Genomic DNA, 26,886 nt, shown 5'->3' on the forward strand with positions numbered 1-26,886 from the left:
CAGGGAAAACAGGGAAAACCTAAACAGCTTATAGTGCCAAAAAAGATAAAGTAAGTGAAGTAACTTCCCTCTGGTAACAAGTTTAACTTAACCTTCCAAAAACAGAGTAAGGACACAGTAAAACCCTTACCTGCATCTCTGTTTTGTAAGCTTTCTCTGTATAAAGTCGGAAGCACTTTCCAGGTCTGGTTCGTCCTGCTCGACCAGCCCTTTGCTGAGCTGAAGCTTTACTAATGGCTGTCACTAACAGGGACTCAACTCTGATTCGAGGATTATACACCTATTGGAACGTAAATAACATTACAATTCATCCTCCAGTTAAACACAAAGCTGTGATCTAACAAAAGTATCCAAAGCCCAAAGTTAACCCCAAAATAAACAAAGTAGTATTGATGACCAGCATAAATCATGCTGGGACAGAAACAGAATTCATCACTCCTTAACTTTCTTTCAGGTATTCTGACTCCAGCATTCTGAGAGACTCAAGCTAACATGAAAAGTCACTTAACACAGAGATAGCTCTACTCTTCCTTATTTAAAATACTTTCAGTTTTACCTTACTTTTATATGGTGAATAGTGCTGAAGGTTTTTGCCTGAAAAAAAAACTCGTCAATTTCAACACCCAATATTCAGTGTGGATATCAAGAAAAACATTTTGAACTCAGTCCAGAGGACTGAGTTATATGCTGCCAATTTAAAGAATTGTTCTCCAACAAAAACGTCAATACTATGTACAACAAATTCTCCCAATTATAAAACATAATCAAGTGCAATCAAAGATCTTAGGTAAGAAACAGTTTTATTTATTAACTGAGTAATCCCTTAATTTGGCTCAAGTGCTTGGGTACTCGGTACTGTTGAACTAGAGGTTAACATAATACTTTTTTCTCCCCCCAAGTACTATGCCTGGCACATAATAGAAACTAATTTAGCTGACTGAGTAACTAATAGGTAAGGATGATAATCCTGTACTTTTTACTACTCCTTACATGAATATACATTCACATATAAAACATTCACAATCACCACACAGACACAAAGAAACCAATGAAAAGAAAAAAAAGAAAAAAACAAAAACAAAAACAAAAACATAGGATTATAAACATGGGCTTAGCATGTGAAAACCAGCTAGAACCGAAGGCTCAAATCACAGACTTCTGAAAATGAAACACAAACTGGAAAATAATTCTAAAAGGTAAACTTCAGGCATGAAACAAGTAAGAAATAAGTACTATTAAATTAACACTAATTTATAAAGTACTATAGTACTAAAATATGTACCTTTTGTTTCGCAAATCCAGGATCAATTACAAACACCACACCATCTATTGTCAAAGACGTCTCTGCAATGTTAGTTGACACAACTACCTGTTTAGATACAAACAGTATTTAACTTAAACTACAAGCCAAGTACAATTCAAATAAGATTAATCATTAACTTATACTAAACAGTCAATTACAAACCAGTAAATAAGCAGGAATTAGGTTTAATCTTTAATAACCAATGCTATATAAAGACATTAATATTTAAGAATTCAAAGTTTGATTTAGTTCATCATAGCACCTTCCTTTTACAACAAAAAATCTTCAGGTTATTACCTGACTACATTAGGTTTTAATTATTCAAATAGCAGAACAAAATCAAAAGAAAATAACTGGTAAGGCAATAAGCTTATCTCACAGAGTTCCCTGAGAAAACACTCCTCGGTTAATATTCAAACTGTACAGCATGTACATGTTTCAATACTTTCAGGCAACATTTACAAAAGATAACTATATCATCAATAGTCAACTAAATATTTTAAATGAAATGGCATGTGGGGGTGACAATCTCAACTTAGAATCCAGTAAGAATTGGTGTATCATCAGAATTGATCATAGATGTTCTGAAAATCTCAAAGTGGGTGTCACAGCATATAAGGAATCTCAAGGAATGATTTGAACTTTTTATTGAAAGTGAGTAAGGTTCAAAGCATTTACATACTAACATGATTGTTTTTTCATGTGGGTGTTTTACTGTATTTTAAATATGTTTTAGAAAATTAGGGACCTGTGAATGACATGTCACATAATTTTTCTTTTTAAGCAATGGAAAAATTGGATCTTCATTAGTATTTTTCTCAGAGCATCTGATTTGAGGAAGATTAGTGCCATTAAGGTGGAGATGCCTGAATATGCAAGCAATTGACATAGAAAATGAATCAGAGTCTGCTCTTAAAGCTTTTAGAATTTGTAAAGAAAGATTAGAGGTGGAATGGAAGTACAGTGACATAAATAACATGTCATAAGATTTTTAAAGGGTTTATTTCCTAAGCAAAGACAAGGAAAACTTACTCAGAAAATGGCATTTAGGAGAGCTGTTGAAGATAAGGTGGGATCTTCCCTGGTGGTTCAGATGGTAAAGTGTCTGCCTACAATGCGGGAGACCCGGGTTCAATCCCTGGGTCGGGAAGATCTCCTGGAGAAGGAAATGGCAACCCACTCCAGTATTCTTGCCTGGAAAACCCCATGGGCGGAGGAGCCTGGTGGGCTATATCCAAGGGGTCACAAAGAGTCAGACACGACTGAGCGACTTCACTTCACTTCACCCACAAGGGAGAAGTGAAGAGCATTAGCAATAGAAGGTTCTGCTTAAACAAGAGCATGTGGATAAGAATGCTCTTAGGCACATATAAGAAAGGACTCACACTGCCAGGTAATCTTGGAGGTTTAAAAGGCTACTAGAACATCATTAACAGGATGGTATCATACAATTATTTACATGTCTAAAACCGAAAGGCTCCCTTTTTGCCCTGATCAGCTAAAAGAATACTAACTAGCAAATCAACAGTAAACTGTAAGTGGTCTGATGCTAATGAAATATATTTTCCAGAACATTTCAAAGACTTGAACATTCAACAGTTAGAGCTGAAGCAAGCATAAACAAGGTCAGGAGGTGAACTTCAATAAGTATAACCAGAGTTTAATATTCTTCTACAAAGTCAGTGTGTTGCAGTGGAAAGGGAGGTATCAAAGCCAAGAATCAAATCTAAGTAGCTAAGTAAGAGTGGGGAGGTTTTAACACACTCAAACTTCAATTTTCTTTTATAACTCTTGCATAGAGCCCTTATAAACTATACAGAATCACAAACCACATGCTTGTTATTATATAAGAGGTCTTGTGGCTTCCTGGAATTCTGGGATAAAAACTATAGTTCTGGAAAATGTACATCTAAATAGAAGTATAAAACATACTTTGGGGAAAAAATACACTTCATCTATTTCTTCTAGAACAAAATACAGTGTAATAAAAATGTACTGATGCAAACTTTAAAATTATTTAAAAATAATTTTTGTCCATAAAAACTGGTGTTCACATGTTCTCTCTGGGTCTGTGTGACAAATTGTACAACATCTGTAAGGAGGTATGGATCTGTGGTTCCACAGATACTAAGAATCAGGTGATGTCCACACCAACTTTGGCAAGCTCTGTGTCATTACTGCTGAGTCAACTGCCGCCCAAAAGTTAAACTTTGAAATCCGAAGTGTTAACAAAGACCTAGAGAAACACAGCTTTTAGTTTTTTTTTCCAAATAATAAAATTAATGAGCTAGAAAGCTTTAAAAAGACAATAATTTTTGAGTAGGACCTCCCTGACCCATGAGAAGTGGCTTTTGGGACAAAAAAGGGAAAAGCTCAAACTGTACAACTCTGGGCTGCAGATGTAATACTCGCTGAGGCTAAATAAAACATGTTTACATACACACTCGGCAAAGAAAAACCAAAAACAAAAACCAGACAAATAAACGATACAAGTTATCCAGCTGCCTTGGAACCTTAACAGTGGGGAGAGGCAAGCCCTAAGTATTTTCTAGATGTACTAAGTGGCACATGATCTATTCAGGAAACGGTCACAACACAAAGTGGTCCTGGAATTTGTCAAAGAATTCATATGCCACAAAGCTTTCTAGACTACAGCTTGGCAACAGTGTTCAAAGAGCCTTAAAGAGTGTTTAAACCTCAACGACAAAGGAATTATTTCACATAAATAGCCCAATATATAGAATAAACTCTATGATAAAAAATTAAGACAATGCCAATTCTAATCTTTCTATATTAAATGTGTTAAGAATAAACTCTCAATTAGATTTATCTCCTTCCCCCTCAATAATCTGCTTTTTAATGGAATTCACATTGATTTATTTCAATAATTCTATTTCAAAGTACTTGAGATGCTCTACTTGAATTCTATTTGGACACAATAATGCATTTAGGTTAAAGAAGTGTGGGTTTTTAGTCCCTAGGGAACTCGGTGGGGTCTCTAATTCAGTGAGGACATTAGCTTGTTTGTTTGTAAATATTCCAGCAGTACCACACCAAGTTATCTTCAGATGGTGGATCATTAAGCCTCTCCTTAAAATTAGAGAGACGTTGCCACAAGGGCCATTTCTCTTTTTTATTGAGCAATGTATGCTCTGAGCCATGTTAATTAGTAAACTCTGAGATAAGATACAGAAAAATCAGCTATCTGTATGGGCAAAATTAATGAAAATGAAATAAAAATAAAAATAGTTGCTGGATTAACACCAAATCTATAAAACAGCAAATATAAGTCTCAGTCAAAAAAATGCATATGTAATCTATTAATGAGTAAATGTTACTGCATGTACAAAGCAACTGCAGCTTTAGCTTAAAGTCAAATATATGAATAAATATCAAAAATGATCAAAACAGGTAAAGTATCCACCCTCAAAAATTTATGTATTGCATTCTCAACTGTTCTTGACTACTAGAAAGCTTCAAAGTCTACCATTGATTCTATGTGAGAGCACCACACAAAAAGATTTCAATAACTATTTGTAAAAGGAATGCTAGTTAAGTACCCAATGCCCATAGGAGTTAACCTTTAATACAGCCTACATTTTTTTTTTATTTTTATTATTATTATTATTTTTTTCCAGTGGGTTTTGTCATACATTGATATGAATCAGCCATGGATTTACATGTATTCCCAATCCCGATCCCCCCTCCCACCTCCCTCTCCACCCAATTCCTCTGGGTCTTCCCAATGCACCAGGCCGGAGCACTTGTCTTATGCATCCCACCTGGGCTGGTGATCTGTTTCACCATAGATAGTATACATGCTGTTCTTTTGAAATATCCCACCCTCACATTCTCCCACAGAGTTCAAAAGTCTGTTCTGTATTTCTGTGTCTCTTTTTCTGTTTTGCATATAGGGTTATCGTTATCACCTTTCTAAATTCCATATACATGTGTCAGTATGCTGTAATGTTCTTTATCTTTCTGGCTTACTTCACTCTGTATAATGGGCTCCAGCTTCATCCATCTCATTAGGACTGGTTCAAATGAATTCTTTTTAATCAGCCTACATTTTAAAACTTTAGTACTAAAAGGCTGTTTTGTTAGTTTCATCACAATCAATTAGAAACTACTTTGCATAAATTAATACAATGAGGAGTAAGACAACAAATGAAGTACTACTTTACAAAATGTGATCCAATATAATTTAACAAAAGCATGAATCAAATAGTACTTTAAGTAATTGGCAGTAGACCGTAAATCCCTAACTCTTCCTACATAATTTTATTTATTTTGTGCTTCTGGTCAGTTATTTTTTGAGGATAGTTGATTTGCAACGTTGTCTTACTTTCTGCTGTGCAGCAAAGTGAACCAGTCATAACAGATATGCTGCCGCTAAGTCACTTCCGTCGTGTCTGACTCTGTGCAGCCCACCAGCTCCCCTGTCCCTGGGATTCTCCAGGCAAGAACACTGGAGTGGGTTGCCATTTCCTTCTCCAATGTGTGAAAGGGAAAAGTGAAAGTGAAGTCGCTCAGTCATGTCCGACTTGGTAGCGACCCCATGAACTGTAGCCTGCCAGGCTCCTCCGTCCATGGGATTTTCCAGGCAAGAGTACTAGAGTGGGTTAGCACTGCCTTCTCCATAATAAACATGTATCTGCTCTTTTTAAGATTCTTTTCCAGTACAGGTCATTACAGAGCACTGAGTTCCCTGTGCTATTCAGTAGGACATTATTCGTTACCCATTTTATATACAGTAGTGTGTACACGTCAATCCCAATCTCCCAATTTATCCCTTCCTGTAGTTTTAAATTAATGGTGAATATCGATCAGTGACGGCATTCCTGAATGAAAAGTCCCATTCCAGTAACTGGCACAGTAATCTTTAATTAATGAATTCATGATAGAAGAATTAAGCCTTGGCCTTTACAAAGAGGATATTACCAAAGTTACAGCATTTAAAATAAGAGAACAGGAAAGCAGCAACTGAATACCAGTTTTTCCTCTTTTCCATACCCTCATATAACCTGTGTGCATCTTCATTACCTTTCCTCTTTCCCCACAATGCCATCAATCCTTTCTCCTACTTTAACTGGACCTGCCAGGCCCTGAGTCTGATGGTCACTTACTCATCTTGCTAGCCAGTCAGTGCTTGGCCGTAGTGCATTTCAATGGTCTCAAGTTTTCAACTAGTACTATCTCCCATAACCAGCTTTAAAATATATGACTGGATGAGTAAACCCTTCTCTACAAACTTTTATAAAAATCATTCATTTCACCTTAAACATGCTGAGCTTCAAAGTGTCTTCCCTCATAGAGTATAATGCACCACTGCCAAGGGAAGATCCCCCTCCCACTGGGGTCATCCAAGGAGGCTATGAGAATGCTCCTTCTGATTTCTAAGATAAAGCTGACTCATGCCAGGAGATAACATGATTTCCCAGCAAGAGATCTTATAGCTTTAGCTGAATGAAAAACATAATTAATTAGTGGGTGATGAAGTAGCACTGTGGCTGTTAGTTTTGATTCTGAATTAAAAGCTGGAGATGAGACCCCAAGGTAAGCCAAAGCCTTGGAAACTCCAGTGGCCTCAACATCACACACATATACAACTGCTGCTGAATCACTCTTTTTAGAAAGACAAAATTCTTCTAAATATTCTAGGATTTACAAGAACATGAAAAGCAATAGCTTAAAAAACAAAACAACAACTAATTCTATTCCATGGGCTTAAACTGCTGAAGAGTCTACAAAACATACCATGTACAGAACTGGCACCAGACTGAACCTAAATTTCCAGTCTGCTAGTATTAAAGGATGAAAGGAGCTCAAACATGAAGTTAAGGTGGACCCCATCAAAGTAACTCAAAATGGAATGAAGAGAACTACATGAAAAGACAATCATGGTAAACCTTGCTGTATTTACTCCAAGATAAATAAAACCACCATTTTAAAATTATAAAAGCAGATATATAAAGTACCCATGATTTTATGAAAAATTAAACCATCTGCATGGAAGATGCACTAACTCCACTTTATTATAATGTTTAAGAAACAAATACTTTTATACACATCCACTGACACAGAAAGAAGTTTAAAAAAAACTAGAGAATGAGTACTTTTCTGTCAACAAATCTCCTTCAAAATTATATACTAAAGTTATCACTTAAAATTTCAATTTTCCCCCAAAATTCGGAATGCAAATAAAGTAACAGAAAATATTTTAACATGTTCTAGAGACAGCACTATGACAAAAATAGTTGCAGCATTCAACATAATGAAGCTAGGATCAGACTATTTTTTTTAAAAGTCATGTTCACAGTTTTTGATTTATGATTAACTCAAAACCTGATTACCACCCCCCATCAATCTCCTGTTAATTTATACTCCATCCACTAGGCTCATGGCTCAGATGGTAAAGCATCTGCCTACAATTCAGGAGACCGGAGTTCAATCCCTGGGTTGGGAAGATCCCCCGGAGAAGGAAATGGCAACCCACTCCAGTATTCTTGTCTGGAAAATCCCATGGACAGAGGAACCCGGTAGGCTACCGTCCATGGGGTCGCAAAGAGTCGGACATGACTGAGCGACCTCATTTTCACTTTCAGGCTCATGCTGCCTATCTTTTCAGTAAGTTCTTTCAGTTTGAAAAATGTATCTGGTTCATTTAACTTTTAGACAGTCAAGTAAATAATTAACCATGATATATTTCAATATCTTTATAATTTTTCAAAATCATCAAAACTATTAAGAAAAAAGACTGAAAAAATACAGCAAAAAAGAAAAAAATTTTGACTCTCCTAGCCCTGTACACAGAAATAAACAATGAATTCCAAATTTGATTGACAAGTAATTCATAAGTGAGTAATATTTCCCAACATTTTCCCCCTACATTAACAGACTCAAGTGTATAGTGGTTGCCATGAGGGGTTACTCTGTTCTAGAAATGTTAGTACCCTGTATACACTCAGTTTAATCCCTGTCAATCATCTCCCAAGGTGATAAAGGTAATCATTTATACCCACTTTAAAATATAGATTTCAAACCCTAAAATCAGATTAAGAATCACACAGCAAAAATTACATGCAACTTTAAATAACTTTATATAAATGGCTGGGATTTTTAAAAGCCAATTTTGACCGTTATTGTTCTAGTGGTTTTCAAACCTTTTAGAGCAATGCAATTTTATTTTCAAAGGATCTATCAGAATCCCCATCTCAAAAAATTAAAGCATAGCTGCCTGTATCAAACTCAAATATCCATCGTATCCATTGCCCAACAAAGCATGCAGAAACAAGGTTGGAAAACCCCTGGCCTCAGTTCCTGTGCCAGGCAGATCCATACCAGTGGGACCCACAGTTCCTACCCTCAAGAAATCCCCGTAATTTATTCACTGTTATTAGTGATACTGTTATCAGAAATCAGTGCAGTCAACAGACATGACACTTCAGTTAGGTTGGTTCCAAATGTCAAGGCTATATATTGTCACCCTGCTTATTTAACTTATATGCAGACTACATTATGTGAAATGCTGGGCTGGATGAAGCATAAGCTGGAATCAAGACTGCTGGGAGAAATATCAATAACCTCAGATAGGCAGATAACACCAGGAAACGAAGAAGAACCAAAGAGCCTCTGATGAAAGTAAGATAGGAGAGTGAAAAAGTTGGCCTAAAACTAAGATCATGGTATCTGGTCCCATCACTTCATGGCAAATAAATGGGGAAACAATGGAAAAAGTGAGAGACTTTATTCTGGGTGGCTCCAAATCACTGCAGATGGTGACTGCAGCCATGAAATTAAAAGACACTTGCTCCTTGGAAGAAAAGCTATAACCAACCTAGTCAGAATATTAAAAAGCAGAGACACTACTTTCCAACAAAGGTCAAAACCATGGTTTTTCCAGTAATCATGTATGGATGTGAGAGTTGAACTATAAAGAGGGCTGAGTGCCAAAGAATAGATGCTTTTGAACTGTGGTGTTGGAGAGGACTCTTGAGAGTCCCTTGGACTGCGAAGAGATCCAACCAGTCAATCCTAAAGGAAATCAGTCCTGAATATTCATTGGAAGGACTGATGCTTAAAGTGAAACTCCAATACTTTGGCCACCTGGTGCAAAGAACTGACTCCTTGGAAAAGACCCTGATGTTGGGAAAGATTAAAGGCAGGAGGAGAAGGGGATGGCAGAGGATGAGATGGTTGGATGGCATCACCGACTTGATGGACACGAGCTTGAGCAAGCTCCAGGAGTTGGTGATGGACAGGGAAGCCTGGCATGCTGCAGTCCAGTGGGGTGCAAAGAGCAGGACATGACTGAGCAACTGGACTGATCAAGAGACAAAAATTCTAGGAGAAGCCAAGGAACTGAAGAAAAAAGTACTTTGTGCCAAGTGATTTAATGGGGAGAAAGCCATTTGGCCACCTTCCTCACCCTAAGCAACCTTGCATTTGCTAAGGAAGAATTTCCCAGGGGTAGTGTAGCAGTACCTGTCAAAAGATATGCAGAATTCTACACAAATACATTTCCTTCTATTTACTTTGGAAATACAGATAACTATGTAGCACACAATTCAGATCACAATCACCTGTAACTTACTCCTTGAATCATAATTCAATACAATTTGGTATCTCACAGACAAATCTTTCAGTATCAATTCACTGTTTATAGAGAACATTTCAATGTTACCTTTCTTCCAATTGCTCCATTCTGTTTTTTTGGAGGTGGAGGCTCAAAGATGCGTTGCTGCTGCTGAGGTGGGAGTGTGGAATACAATGGAATGATTTTGATGTCACCGACTTCAGGGCCCAAATCATCAACCTCACGCTTTATTCTCTTACAGGCTTCATCAATTTCCTACAAAATAAAAGTTGAAGTGTGCAAACAAAATGAGTACACACTGAAACGTTTTAAGTACTTACCATAATCGTAGTTCTATGCAGCTTATTTTAGTAATCACAATTAATTCAGCAAATTTCATTGGGATTTCAAAAATAATCCAAGAAACTTTGATTTCTCTAGTCACATAAACACACAATTGCCTTATTGGCATTCTACACCCTTTCTTCTTAAGAGTCAATGTCCTAATTAAGTCTCAACAAATTGTACCAAAATTGAAATTTCTCACCCAGGAATATTTAACTGCACTCATAACCTTTTCAATTTTCACAATCTACAAGAAATTGATGTGCAAGATATTTTAAATAAGCCAATTAGGCTTTAATGTCACGTATCACTAATGCAATTATATGGAAGATTTGCTTCATTGTGCCTAATGAGAACACACACCTCTACAGTATCAACATAGATATTTAAGAACTAGGTTAACCCAAATATCTTAACGCCTCTTCAAAAATTTCTCTAATACACAAAACAATTCCAACGCACTTGCATTTAATTCCAGGTTTCAAGAGAGGACACAATGAATACTGGGAGGTGTGAGAGAGAGGTAGGTGAAGGCTCTAGGGGATGGCAAAGGGACTTTAACATGGAAAGGGAGCTATATTTAAAATTTTACAGAAGCTTTAATTCAGTTAAACTCAGAAGTATGGTAAATGATTTGGCAGTATGGCCAATATCAATCAGAAGTTACCCTTATCGACAAATTATCTTTTATTCAAAAGACAGAACAATTTTTAAAAACTTACCAAGTAAATTTATTGTATATTATAATCAAGCTAGAATAATTTTCCTTAAAATGATTTCTTAACTGAAGTGCAACTTTGTTTCCGTGGTAAAAAAAATACACTTAAGAACAAAAAAAAGTTTAAATCAATTTAAAACATATCAGCTTTCTGGAGTATTGATAAGGTCTTAAAAACTGTGACACAGAAAATTACTAAAGAGCTTATATACCAATTTCCTTTGAGGTATACAGTTTCCAAAAGAAATGGAAGTTTGCTATTCATTGAAAAAAAAAAATTTTTTACCAAAAAACTGCTTTTAAATGCTGTATCTAGATTAGAATGCCCCCTGCTGGTATACAAAAACAAAATTAGATCTTAAAAAAAAAAAAACACAAACACAATATAAACCCAAAACTATATAGTTCTCTTTAAAAAAAAAAAAAAAAAATATATATATATATATACACACACACACACACACACACACACTCTTTTAGGAAAACTGAAGCCAAATTCAGAATATTTTTCAATTCTGTTAATTCAGAAGTCACCAAATACCAAATTTTATATAGAAAATTAAGAGCTCCAAATCATGCATTTGCAGACTCTAGAAACAAGATTATTCCAAATTTATTTGAAACTATCTGCTAAGCATGTATGGAGCTAAAACAAAATCACTACTGCATGTGATATAAAGACAACTCTAAAGAGTGAGAAAAAAAACCCCACAGTTTATGTTTTTATGGAGACAAAGTTCTAAACACTATTTTTTTAAACTTGGCAACAAAATTTTCCCTAAATTTAACTGAACTTTCATAGTCAACATTGACAGTTCAAAAGACAAGAAAGCTCATTGATATTCACCAGCACAATGCAATCTTCTGCTTAGTCATGAACTGAGACAAAAGTTCAAGAGTTTCTGAATTGAGCAAAAGATTTTCAGCTCCAAAAGCATCAATATAGGTTAGCAAATTAATTTAGACCCTACTAAAGAATCTAAACTCCTACACGTTGGACTTCCCTGGTGGCTCAGACGGTAAAGCGTCTGCCTACAATGCAGGAGAGACCTGGGTTCAATCCCTGGGTCGGGAAGACTCCCTAGAGAAGGAAATGGCAACCCACTCCAGTACTCTTGCCTAAAAAATCCCATGGATGGAGAAGCCTGGTGTCCATGGAGTCGCAAAGAGTCGGACATGACTGAGTGACTTCACTCACTCACTCACATGTTGAAAAGACTAACTTTACTCAGTGAAATTAAAGAAGAAAGAATGTATTGCTTAAAGAATGAAGAGTTCAAAATCTTCAAGTTATCTACTTAAAACAATTCATATTTCAATTACAATCATTGTTATCAAACTTGGTAGCACAGCTCCTCTAGGGAGTTCTACTAGGAACATCTGGTTTAATGGATTAACAACAACAAAATCAACATTTTCCAAACCTTCAATAATCACACCTGGTCTTCCCCTCCCAAATTAACTCAAGGGACTATAGAAACACTATTGTTTACATGGTCAAAATGGTAATATGGTTGTCATTTTTAAGTTTTGAGATAGTTAAATTTTATGGATACTATTCAAATTCATGGAGATGGGACACAGAACTCCCAGAATCTATCACTTATCTGACCAAATAAAAATAACAGGCTCACAGACATGAGGAAGAGTAGTACTGCTACCTTCTCCTCAAAGGTCTTCAAGTTCCTCAAGACTAGCTAATCAAATAAAAGAAACTTAAAAATGCAACAGGATACATGAGATAATTGGGGCTTATTCCTTTCCTTTCCTCAGTTGTGGGAGAGCTGCCAAAGTATCAGCCACAGAAATTCAACTCATAGAAAAGCATTTCAGGTCCTCACCAGAAGGCCATCTGATATTTCTTATAGAATTCTAATGTGCTTGACTATCTGAACATAATGATTATTTTGAATAGCCATTTAAAAAAAACATGCTACTCACTCTAGAGAAAATGAGAAACTAAGGACCAGAAACCAAAGAACAAAATGAACACAAATGCCTCAACACTGCAAAATATTAAAAAATTCTTCGATTCAAAATGCATACAAACTAATAGTTAGAGAGGTTTATCTGTAAAAGTGAATTTGCAACACACCGTATTTCCCAAAAGAACAAGTATGATTCTTTACTGGAAATGTTTGCAAACTGGGGGAGTATATCTACATCTAATGGGTAAAGGCCAGAGACACAATAAGCACCCCACTACACATGGGGTTCCCACAGCAAAGAATTAATCAGCCTACAACATAAATAGTGCTGGAAAAAATAGAAATAGTACTGGGAAAAAATTCAAGAATAAAAAGATTACTAAACATTTATAGTTCTTAATGCAACAATATTTAATTAAATATTAGTATCAAGCATCCCTGTGGAACCTGAACACCAGTTAGAGTTCACACTATCCTGGCGGTTAGGCAGTCACATACCAGATCACTGATTTTGGTATGTGAAAGAACTAGGGCAATTTCCCACTATACTGTGTAGGGTGGTGTCACTAATGTACCACGGGCATTATAATAGCTAAAACATTCACCTGGAACAGTGACTTTTAACCTAAGGGAACAGAAAAATGGCCTTTAGAGCTTGTTAAGGATGCAGATTCTTACAGCACTTCATCCGCGAATTTCATCTGTTTCAGCAAGCCTGAAACAGGGCCAAGAACTTGCTTTAACAAATTCCCCTACCCAAGGCAGGCAATCCACTGACCACACTTGAGAAAAAAATGTTCTAGAGCAGGGATCAGATCTCTTACTATAAAGGGCCAAAATTTTTTAGGCTTTGCATCCATTTACCACCTCTGAAGCATATTCTTTGTTTTCATGTACAACCCTTTAAATACATAAAAACAATTCTTAACTAGCAGACCACACAAAAACTAAAACAAGAAGAGGGTCAAGCACATGTAACTAAATTAATTAAAATTCTATAAAATTAAATTCTAGTTCCTCCTCTCACTAGCTGCAATGCAAATACTCAAGTCCATTATATTGTTGCGGCTACAGAAACTAAGATTGTGATCTGGTTTCATCACTTCATGGCAAACAGATGGGGAAGCAATGAAAACAGTGACAGACTTTATTTTGGGGGACTCCAAAATCACTGCAGATGGTGACTGCAGCCATGAAATTAAAAAACGCTTGCTCCTTGGAAGAAAAGCTATGACAAACCTAGACAGCATACTAAAAGGCAGAGACATTACTTTGCTGACAAAGGTCTGTCTAATCAAAGCTATGCTTTTCTCAATAGTCATGTATGGATAAGAGAGTTGGACTATAAAGAAAGCTGAGCGCCAAAGACTTTATGCTCTTGAACTGTGGTGTTGGAGAAGACTCTTCAGAGTCCCTTGGACTGCAAGGAGATCCAACCAGTGAATCCTAAAGGAAATCAATCCTGAATTTTCATTGGAAGAGCTGATGCTGAAGCTCCAACTTTGGCCACCTGACGTGAAGAGGAGTTAACTCATTGGAAAAGACCCTAATGTTTGCAAAAGACTGACAGTAGGAGAAGGGGGCAATAGAGGATGAGATGGTTGGATGGCAACACTGACTCAATGGACATGAGTTTGAGCAAAATCAGGGAGATAGTGAAGGACAGGGAAGACTGGTGTGCTGCATTCCAATGGGTTGCAAAGAATCAGACATGACTGAGCAACTGAACAGCAACAACTATATTCAACAGTATAGATATAAAACATTTCCAGATGTGAAGCAAGTTCTAATGGAGTAGCACTGTTCTAGAAACTTACTCAGAATAGACTCTCAGATCAGACCCTACACCTGACCTAGCGAATAAAAATCTCCAAGATTTCCAAATGACTGGCATGTATATTAGTTTGAGAAGGACACTAGAAAATCCACAAAGCCTATTACAACAAATGACAGGCTTTCAGAAAACCTCTAAAAGAGTTTATTTTATCCAGATAACTCACTGAGCTTATTTAAGCCATCAAGAATTTCATAGCACACCTGTAAACATCCTGGTGGAAATGAGTTTAGAAACTGCTGCATGAGAGAATAAAATTCCTATCTTAAAAATGATGTAAATTCTAACTAAAGAATTTCAGTGATTCCTTCCAATTCTCAGTAAACACATGCAGGAAGACAAAAACAAAATACAAACATTTGTTTTGATGGTAGATTGGCACCTGAGTTACCCAAATTCACTTACAAACTAAATTACTGCCTAGAGTAACCAGATTTCATTCATGTCTCAGCAGAATGGCAAATCAGCACAAAAACAGGTCTCTCCAAAGTTGAGACTAAAACTGCTAAATCTTGAACTTCTAAAAGCATTTAATATTCTCAGGATATCAACTAGAACACAAAGGCTAATGGCATACAAGGGTATATTCCTAGAGTACATAAATAAAAGGAGCTATATATTTCATATATAAATACAATCATGCTGAAGAAAAACTTTATAGACATTGGGATGAGAAATACATGGTTATTATGGGTTGGGTTCTTAAGTTTAAGTTGTTTCCTAATAGAAATAATATAAACAAGGAAGCAAATAATGACAAATACCTCTTGACCAGTTAAGAAAAGTAGCAGATCTCCTTCCTCCTCTTCACACATATGAATTTGGATCACGGTTCGAATTGCCGCTTCAAGATAATCTCTCTCTGGTTCGGGAGTATAAAAGATCTCAACAGGATGTGTACGCCCAGGAATAGTTAAGAGAGGACAGTTATCAAAGTAAATCTGGAATTTTCCTGCATCCAGAGTAGCACTCATAACTATAACCTGAAAAGAAAACAATAAATTATTTGAAGCTGTCTTCAAAGATTGTAAAGAGATGAGTAATGTTTACTGCACCATATATATCAACTACTGTGTCTCTAGTGGCTCAGACAGTAAAGAATCGGCCTGCAATGCAGGAGACCGTGGTTCTACCCCTTGGTCAGGAAGATTCCCCTGGAGACAAGAAGGGCTACCCACTCCAGTATTGTTTCCCGGAGAATTTCAAAGACAGAGGAGCAAGGCGGGCTACTCTGTGGGGTCACAAAGAGTCAAGACATGACTGAGCAACTAACACTTTCACTCTTCATATATCGATTATGCCTTAAAAGTTGTGATAAAAAAATCAAATATAGAAAAGCTGAGCTACAGTAAATTTACATTTTTAAAAAGTAGGAATAAACCTGATATCTAATAAATAAACTATATTTTCATGAAGCAACACCTTAAAAACCAAAGTTTATAAAATTACATAAAAGGAATTGATAAAAGACATCAATATGTAATATGACTGTTTCCATGCTATTAAAAAAAAAAACATGACAACCTTGCACACAGGGAAAAACAAAGAAAGAAAATAAATAAATAAATCAGCGGTACAAATATTTCTCCATTCTTCCAAATCATCTTTACTAAGCATGAGTTCTTCAGAAAATTTTCTGAAACAAACAGGTTTTCTACACTACTGAAAAAGCCACAGCAACAAAAGTCTTCAGGTGCAGGCTGCCTGACTGTGTGGTCACCCTCTCTTTATTTAAACTACACATGACAAAACCCATTAAATAGAAAGCTCTCCCATTAAACATTCCATTACAGAGTTCTAAATTTCTACTTCTGAGTTCCTCCCTCGAAATTTCAATAGCTTATAACGTTTAATCAGGAACAGTACTCATAGTTATTCAAATATATTCTTTAAAAGTTTAATTTTTAAAGTCAAATCAAACTCAGTATCAATTTTTTTAAGACCCAGAATCTTTCTCCCCAGTGTACAAACCTCTGTGACACATACAATAACACTCAATACTAAGTTCCAATGAACTGCACACATAAAATACAAAAAGGGAACTTCATAAAATTTGGGAGACAAAAATGTCCACACAGTCAGTTTTAAGCCCTTATCAACACAGTAACACTGGCCAGGGTTTAACTGGGATAATGGACGGCGGGCGGGGGGCTGGGGAGAAGAACCAAGACCCTAGGTTAAGGGTAGGCATTTCTGAGGAGCAGTATGTTTTGGATACAGTTATTCCACTCTCCAGCATTACGAGTTAGAATGAGTGAGTTTGCATTAGGACAAGAACAAAGATCTGATCCTTAATGAAGGTGTCCCCTGTACTTAATAAAAAGCAGGGTGAGCACAAGGTTTAAAAACACCATGGCATAAAATCATTTGAAATGAAACAAAAAACTGGGTGGACTATATAATGAAATGATTAAAAACATATTGCTAAGAAGTGGAAGTATATTTAAAATCTAAAACAGACACAGTAAGAGAAATGAAAAAGAATGTATAAACCACTGCTGGTACTCTCCTTATTTGCTTTTTTTTTTTTCATTTATTTTTATTAGTTGAAGGCTAATTACTTTACAATATTGTAGTGGGTTTTGTCATACATTGACATGAATCAGCCATGGATTTACATTCCTTATTTGCTTTTATAGGTGATTATTTTTGTAGTTGTAGTGATCAGCATGTACTCCCTTTTAAATACATATATATATATATTTTCACCTATAGGATTTTTAAAAAGAACCAAACAAATAAACTAATTCACCTTTAAATCTGATCTCTGTCTAACAACCTCCTTCAGAACACCCATGAGAATATCTGTAGCCAATGTCCTTTCATGAGCCTCATCAAGAATTATTACACCATAACGCTCCAAGAGAGGGTCATTCATTGCTTCACGAAGTAGCATCCCATCAGTCATATACCTATATTGACAAATAACATGTTGGTTATTTAGTGTGTTTAAAGTTCAAGACATAAATACGAAATGCAAAGACATCAGATAAATATAAATTAAACCCTTGTCCAAAACAAATGTGTTATTATTTCATAATCAATTACAAAATCAAGCTTCCAGAAAAACTTTTTAGTAAATGTATCAAACAAGTTATACATTATCAAATTCTGTCAAATGAAACTATTCTAATACCAAAATGCACTGAGAAACAATGTTAATCTGATAACAGAATTAAACACATTTCACACAAATACCAAAGTGAAAATGGTCACTTAAATAAATTTCTTAAAATAAAATTTAAAATGTTCAACTTGAAAAAAAAAACCAAGAAACCATTTTAAATTGCTTTATCACATTACAGCACTAAAATGTTGTATTTCTTTAAAACTGCACTAACTTCCCACTTAAGCTAACAGGTTCAAAAGGGCTGAGAGAGCATGAGTCTACCATCTTTTTTTCCTCAGCTCTAATTCAATCAAATGATGGTAAAGAATCAGAAAAAGGAATACATTCATGGAATAAGGAGCAACATTATGCTGTGGAAATGCTGATAAATTACGGAAAAAACAAGGCATACAGCATTATCTGTATCAATGAACCAAAGAGGAAAACTAGGTTTAGGGATCGTTTGAGAGAAGACAGCTAATACAGAATCCAGGCACTCAGATGAAGGATGATTTGAAGAATGATTTGTATGGTCAGTGAATCTCCTGTCTGTTCCATTCTGGCTGCTACTGTCACTAATACAAAACATCCTGCATTTGGCACTTGGACAAAATGAAGTCTGCTTGCAAACACTGAAGTTACAGGCCATCCAGTTAAATACAAATCCATGGTTTTATTTACATAATTAAAACAAGTATAAAAATCTGAAGCCATCATTTATGACTTCACCATTCTGGCTCTATTTTTCACAAATTAATCTAATCTTTCAAGGACCAACTTTGTATTTTTAGCCAAAACCATCTGTTGAAGCACTGAGTTCAACAAAATGACAGTGTATAACCCAAGTGAACCCTTCTCTTTATTCTGCCTAAACTTAGTTGTAAATTAAGACTTTTGGCAAAGAAATACATCTTTACTTGATATATTTTATACTTCTTTCTTCTTTGGTCCTATTTTAAAAAGGAAACGATCACATTCTTGACATTGGCACAGCACTACCTGCAAGATTATTTTATATTAAGACCATGAAAGCAAAAACAGAGCCAATTAAACTATGTCTCAATGCCTTAACCACAGTGCATGAATCAACTACTCTAGTCTCTAGATGTTTTGAAATATCTTGATCTATGAGGACACTTGGTAATTTCTCCTGCCTGCAGGTGTTATTACTGACACAAGCTAGGCAGTCCTTGTGCACATTATCTCAGTAGCAGAACATTAACACACTTTCATCTACTTGTGGATAATTTCCTTAGTTTCAGCAATACTCCATCTTTTGCTTTGCAAGGCAAAAAACATGGATTGGTCACTCTTTGAACAATATCTGCTTTAACACTACCAACTTTATACCCTGTTACTCAGTTTCCAAGCCTACTCAATTCAACATGGAATTTTAGTGTAGTATTTTTGAAAATACTGTAATTAACAAATGAACTCAACATATGTAGTTCCAGACATACGTATTATTTATGTGAAGTGATGAAATGTACAGCTAGATCAAGTTCAATCATTGACAACCACCTAACTTCCACCTGTAAGACCCTCAACACTGTAAAATGCATTCTAATGTCACATATTAAATTGTGATTAAAAAGTCACTAAGCATCGAACTTTCACTTGAAAACCCCCTTAAAAAACAATACCCCTTTATTTTGATTTTTCCTCAATAAGCTTCAGACCACCACGTGATGATGGCATCCAAAAGCAGAGCTGACCCAAATACTCATTCTTTCATATTTTTCTGAGAAGAGGGGAACGATTAAAGATGGCAGCTTATAGCTATAATTAGATTAATGAACTATTATTTGCTCTTTTATTAACAATTATCCATTATCACCTGTACCAAGTTAAATGGTCAACTAAACCCAAATTCTCAGACTTCCAGATTCTAGAATCAGAATTAACATAATTAAATTTGCTGCTTTCCCAGGGAGTATTAGCAGTTAACTTTTCCAGGGCTTTCAAATCAGTGGAATAGACTACTAAGACTAGGTATCAGTATACCGATTCCCAATCCCAGGCCCCTCAGACACAGACATCCTCTCCTCAAAGTCCCACGACTTTCCTGGTGATCCAAAGATTGAGAACTCGCCTGTCAACGTAGGGAACACAGGTTTGATTTCTGGTCTGGGAAGATTCCATACGCCCAGGGGCAAATAAACCCAAGCACAACTAGTGAGCCTGTGCTCAGAGCCCAAAAAGCGCAACTACTGAAGCCTGAACACCCTAGAGCCCTTGCTCCACGACGAGAAGCAACGGCAACGAGAAGCCAGAGCACGGCAACGAAGGGCAGCCCTTACTCACCACAACTAGAGAAAGCTCTCGTGCACAACGAAGAAAAACTTTAAACAAGCCCAGAAATAGAAAGTAGAAAGCTATCACCTGATGATTTGCTAAATATATGAAACCCTTTCCCAAAAAACCAAAGTAACACCGATAGAATACAAAAAGGGCAGAAGCAGGTTCTGATAGCCCTAACTATTTTCTTTTACCCAGATCTTTTTCTACCTTTCATAGTAGCAATTAAATATTTACCCAGACTAAGGGGTGAGCCATAAAAATAGGGCGCCACAATAATAAGCTGTAATTATATAATTTTGAAGTTTTATTAATGGACTAGTAACCAAAATTTCCCAGGACAGCCAAACTCTACATTTTACTAGGTTTCCTATTATCCACAATGTTTCTCTGTCTTGGGAAAATAAGCTTAAAAAGTCATCAGTATCATCTAGGAACTTGTTAGAAATACAGAACTGGCCTCACTTGGGATCTACTTGATCAAAAAATTTGCATAGATAGCAACCTGTGTTTGCTTTCACATTTTCACATTTTGATGCTTGCTAAACTACAGAAAACTGTTAGTCACTCAGTCGTGACACTTTGTGACCCCATGAACTACAGCACACCGGCTCTCCCATCCATGGATTTCTCTAGGCAAGGATACTGGAGTGGGTAGCCATTCCCTTCTCCAGGGGACCTTCCTGACCCCCAGGTATCCAACCCGAGTCTCCTGCACTGCAGGCAGATTCTTTACCATCTGACTTATTACTGTTTGTTTTATATTTAGACTACAGAAATGAAGTTAGACAAAAAGCAAATTCAAGCAATTTTTTATTCAAATTCAAAATGGGTTGTAGAGCTGCGAAGACAACTTGCAACATCAACAATGTGTTTCACCCAGGAACCGCTGAAGAACGCATAGTGCAGTAGCGGTTCAAGTAGTTCTGCAAAGGAGACGAAGCCTTGATGACGAGGAGCACGGGGGCTGGCCATCGGAAATTGATAACGACCAAATGAGAGTAATCACTGAAGATGATCCTCTCATAACTAGATGAGAAGCTGTCGAAGAACTCAACTATGACCATTCTATGGTCGTTCAGCATTTGAAGCAAACTGGAAAGGTTTGCTGAAAACGCTCGGTAAATGGGTACCTCATGAGCTGACCACAAATCAAAAACACTGTCGTTCTGAAGTGTTGTTTTCTCTTATTCTATGCAACAACAGCAAACCATTTCTCAATCATTTGCAATGTGCGACAAAAAGTGGATTTTATACTATAACCACCAAAGACTAGCTCAGTGGTTAGACCAAGTAGCAGCTCCAAATCACTTCCCAAAGCCAAATTTGTACCAAAAAAGTTCACGGCCACTGTTTGGTCTCTGCCCATCTGATCCACTACAGCCTTCTGAATCCTGACGATACCGTCTGAGAAGTATGCTTGGCAACTCAATAAGATGCACTGAAAACTGCAATGCCTGCAACCATTAGTCAACAGAAAAGGCCCAATTCTTTGCCACAACAACGTTCGACTGCAGTTGCACAACCAACACTTCAAAAGTCAAACAAATTGGTCTACGAAGTCTTGTCTCATCCGCCATATTCACCTGACTTCTCACCAACCGACCAGCACTTCTTCAAGCATCTTGACAACTTCTTACAGGGAAAATGCTCCCACCCAGCAAGGAGGCAAAAAGTGCTTTCCAAGAGTTGAAGCATGGATTTTTTTTTTACACTACAGGAATAAACAAACTTACTTCTTGTAGGCAAAAATTTATTAATAAAGATGTGTTTGAGCCTAGTTGCAGTGATTTAAAATTCACTGTCTAAAACTGCAATGGTATTTAAAAAATTATTATTTTTTCCACTCATGATCTTTTAAATTGAAGTATAGTCAATTTAGGGCTTCCCTAGGAGCTCATCGTTTCATGACAAACAGATGGGGAAACAGTGGAAACAGTGGCTGACTTCATTTTTTGGGGGCTCCAAAATCACTGCAGATGGTGACTGCAGCCAAGAAATTAAAAGATGCTTACTCCTTGGAAGGAAAGTTATGACCAACCTAGACAGCATATTAAAAAGCAGAGACATTACTTTCCAACAAAGGTCTGTCTGGTCAAGGCTATCTGTATGGATGTGAGAGCTGGACTATAAAGAAAGGTGAGCACCAAAGAATTCATGCTTTTGAATTGTGGTGTTGGAGAAGACTCTTGAGAGTCCCTTGGACAGTAAGGAGATCCAACCAGTCCATTCTGAAGGAAATCAGTCCTGGATATTCACTGGAAGGACTGATGTTGAAGCTGAAGCTCCAATACTTTGGCCACCTGATGCAAAGAGCTGACTCATTTGAAAAGACCCTGATGTTGGGAAAGATTGAAGACAGGAGGAGAAGGGGATGACAGAGGATGAGATGGTTAGATGGTATCACCGACTCAATGGACATGAGTTTGGGTAAACTCTGGGAGTTGGTGATAGACAGGGAGGCCTGGTGTGCTGCGGTTCATGGGGTTGTAAAGAGTCAGACACGATTGAGCGACTGAACTGAACTGAAGGAGCTCAGACGGTAAAAGCATCCGCGTGCATTGAAGGAGACCCAGGTTCAATCCCTGGATCGGGAAGATCTCCTGAAGAAGGAAATAGTTTCCCACTCCAGTATTCTTGCCTGGAGAATTTCATAGACAGAGGACCCTGGCGAGCTACAGTCCATGGGATCGCAAAGAGTCAGACACGAGTGAGCGACTGACAGACACATAGCTGATTTACAATGTTATGCTTATTCTGCTGCACAGTAAAGTGATTCACTTATATATACTTTTAAAATATATATTCTCCATTATGGTTTACCATAGGATATTGAATATAGTTCTCTGTGCTATACAGTAGGACCTTGTTTATGATATGCATTTTAAAACAGCACCATCAAAATGACTGTCAACCAGGTAGCAATGTCTGAAAAGCTGAGAAAAGCATCTTAGATTCCAAAAAGAAATACAAATGGCTCCTAAGTACATGTAAAGATACTAAATTTCATATAAAAGAAATGTAAATTAAAATCATAATGAGATCTCACTTTTTAACTTACAATATAGACAAAAATAAAAAGGGTCCAGAACAAAGTGTTGGCAAGGCCATAGAAACAGATACTCACTTGCTCATCCCTTAGTCAGAGTAGCTAAAACATGGCAACAGCTAATAAAACTCCAACACACCCTCTGACCCAACCAGTTTCATTTTTAAGAAACTCATTTCATAGATATATTCACCTGAACATGTGTGAAAAAATGTGTACAAGATTATAAGAGAATACTAAGGACACCAACTGATTTTAATAAAAGAAACTGTAAATTCTGCCCACCTAAGGAATTAAACTATGCAGCCATTAAAACAAATGAAGCAACTTTACACTGTTGTAGAACAATCTCCAGGAAAAATATAAGTGAAATTAGCAGCCATATGTCTTGAACCAGCCCTACTATTAAAGCTGAAGTTTAATATGTTCTGAAAATCCTAGTTATGAGCTGCTATTCCACTCCTGTTAGGATTCTGGTTACCTTTCAAAGTACAGGCTTTATTCTGGCTTGACTAAACATGCAGATAAATCAAAACTGTTTCTAGAGGATCCAAAATTTGCTCAGCATGACCAAAAGAAATTCCTGGTATCTATTTCACAGAACTAGTACAATCCAAGTAATTAGATTTACTACCTTACAAATACTTACACATAAATAATTCTATGGAGCTGAAGAATGAGGATAGAGAGGAATTAACAACATATACAGTGGTTAAGGACATATCCTTATGGTTTGCAAGACAAACCTTGGTCAAGTCCCTGCTTTCTTACTGGAACTTTCTTAAACAAGTTCAACTTCTTCTAACGCTCCATTTGAAAAATGAGAATACAATAGCTATCATTCAAATTAAATAAACACAACATATAATAAACCACCTAAGTGCACCAACTGCCCGGCACTTGGTAAGTATTCAATACAGTTGAACTGTACACTACACTCTTAACTAACCTTCACCTAGTGAATGAATCCTTGGGAAAATCAATTTTACTCTACAAACATATTAGAATATAGCCACACTTCTGCCCCTACCAACTGGGCCAACACAATCGTATATTACACAATGATAACCTTTTAGGGCAGAAAAGAGAGTTGTATGTACATATCCTAAGTTATACGCTTCAGAAAAGTTTGAAAAAGATAAATCACATACAAAAAACCATCAAATGTGAGGTAACTATAGAGGAGTGAAAGGGGAATTCCAGAAGACTGAACTCTTAAAACTCCAGAAAAGCAACACCCGTGTATTCTGCAAGTGTCTCAGTTTAATCTCACTTTAAGAACTAGACATTTACTAAGTAACGGAACTACAAAGGGCCCACATTCAAGGAAATGGTGTTGGTTCTACATTAACAGATTGATAAATTAATGTGTAAGTTTTAGGTTAAAATAAAATGCTTAAAGTTCACATAAAATTTCTATTTACCATTAAGTTTTTAGACAAATCCACTACAATCCAGTCAAGTGACGTCTCTATTAGAGAAAAGCTACCCACAATAAAGCGCCTACACAAACAGGTTTGTGTGTGGTAATTTCCTCAAACTTTTATAATGGATCAAGACTTCTGAAAGAGACCATGACCACAAGTAGTACTTAATGCAATTTTCTACATGTAACTTATTTTTGTTTAAAGCCCCTATGAAGCCCCTATCAGCAGAATACTTCTCTGAATGACAACAGTAAGGAACAGACAAATGACAAGGCTCAAACAGCTTGCATTTATCAGGTGGCTCAGACGGTAAAGAATCTGCATGTCAAGTGGGAGACCTGGGTTCGATCCCTGGATTGGGAAGATCCCTAAAGAACGGAATGGCAATCCACTCCAGTATTCTTTTGCCTGGAGAATCTCATGGACAGAGCCTGGGGGACTACAGTCCATGGGATCACAAAGAGCTGGACACGACTGAGCAACTAACACAGCTCTTTCAAGTGATCTGGCTATTCCCAGACTCATGTCTAACTTATACAGCTCACATACAACCCCCTAGCGCAATCTAGGTTTACATCACTGTGTAGAAAAATACAGGTGGCAGCATCCAATCTGACTCGGAGGCGTAAGAAACTGCTGTGTTCTGACAGCAAAGACATCACATTATCAAATAATGGTAAGTAAGAGTGAAATCAATTATTCAGCTTTTTCTTTCAATGTCCAATATCTGTTTAATGGGCTATTAAGTTGTTAGAACATAAATTCTTATTAGAATTTTGAGTTATTTCTCTAGGCCTAGAGTGCCATGAGAAACTCCTGACAGTAAGCATGCTATAAACCAAAGCAGCATGAGAATGTCTACTCTACTTAAAATCCAACTTATCCACGTAGTTAACTTGCCTATCTAGGTCTCTCCATCCTTCTCAGCTCAAATGAAGTACTTCCTCTTCTGTGAAATAATCTACACAATTCATGTGACATTCAAACTACCTTAACTGCTTCATAGCATACGTCCTCTATCAACTCAGAGAAGAGTCAACGACACTGACATAGTTCATACATAATGCTCCTTTCATTTGTAAAGGGATAAAGATTTATACAGGTTGAAGTCTAACATTCTCAGCAAAAGCATTACCCAGAATGAGTAACACGAATCTAACTATAACCACAACACTATATACAGCATTATATTGGTTACAATGAGAACAAACTACTACTAAATGTAAACAGTCACATGGAAAGGTACCATATAGTACTCTGAATAATTTGGAATCTAAAATGTTTTAATGCAATTTAAAAAAAGCCAAACAGAAAACATCACATCTTATTTATCAAATACATAGCCAGGGACGGGGAAGCCTCGTGGGCTGCCGTCTATGGGGTCGCACAGTCGGACATGACTGAAGCGACTTGGCAGCAGCAGTTATTAACTTACATGCTGAAGATCAGCAGCCTAAGCATACAGCTTTATTTTGGCAAACAGCCAAAATACATTTGATATGTTTCAGAGTTAGAGATCTAATCAAGCAAAAGAAACACTTAAGAAATTATTGGGAAATAAGGAAACGATATGGCAACCCACTCTACTACCCTTGCCTGGAAAATCCCATGGACGGAGGAGCCTGGCAGGCTACGGTTCACGGGGTTGCAAAGAGTTGGATACCACTGAGCCACTGAGCACACGAGGAAACTACATTGTTTTTTAGAACACACTGCTCATCTCTCACATGTCCATACCTTCTGAAAGAAATGATCTCTTGTCTTTACAACAGAATTTACAGAAAGCTAGGATGGACATGCATGTTCTGAGTATTTTCTTAAAAGATGTTGGCACTATAAACAAAGAGAGACTTCTCCAACCAATCCCTTGCTAGTGCTTTAAACACTTTGTGTTTACACAAAGGTTAAATGTAATACTGTATGCAGACCTAATTTAGGAAACCAAGTTAGCTTTGTATGAATTAAAAGTCAACAGAATTTTTTCTACGGTGACAACAGTGATTTTTTTAGTTTCTATAACAGGAACTGCTGAAGTGGTAAATAACCACATTTATTCTTTACATCTACTCCTTTCTGAAGATCCAGTAAAACTACCTTTCCCTAATTCAGAGATACACTTGAATTAGAACAAAGCCCACCATACAACAGATGCTCGATAAATTAGTTTATAATTGATGTTTATATAATCAATAATCTCTAAAGACCAGATCTGCTTCCACATCTTACGTTCAGCCCTAAAAGAATATTTAGATTCATTCATTCATTTCATATTGACAAGTAATATCAATGTTTAATTCAAG

At 36.6% G+C, this 26,886-nt stretch overlaps 1 protein-coding gene across 1 annotated transcript in view; it reads right to left on the bottom strand.

Annotated features, from left to right (window-relative positions):
- The window catches only part of DHX15 (DEAH-box helicase 15), a 53,482-nt gene that overhangs the window by 9,653 nt on the left and 16,943 nt on the right, over window positions 1-26,886 (bottom strand). Inside the window, exons 4-8 of the mRNA XM_061164473.1 lie at window positions 17,456-17,615; window positions 15,468-15,686; window positions 9,987-10,154; window positions 1,283-1,369; window positions 131-280 (exon numbers count right to left, since the gene is read on the bottom strand). Of these exons, the coding sequence (XP_061020456.1) occupies window positions 131-280; window positions 1,283-1,369; window positions 9,987-10,154; window positions 15,468-15,686; window positions 17,456-17,615 (784 nt within the window). The remainder of the gene's footprint in view (window positions 1-130; window positions 281-1,282; window positions 1,370-9,986; window positions 10,155-15,467; window positions 15,687-17,455; window positions 17,616-26,886) is intronic.

The sequence above is a fragment of the Dama dama genome, chromosome 17, assembly GCF_033118175.1.
Source record: "Dama dama isolate Ldn47 chromosome 17, ASM3311817v1, whole genome shotgun sequence".
NCBI lineage: Eukaryota > Metazoa > Chordata > Mammalia > Artiodactyla > Cervidae > Dama > Dama dama.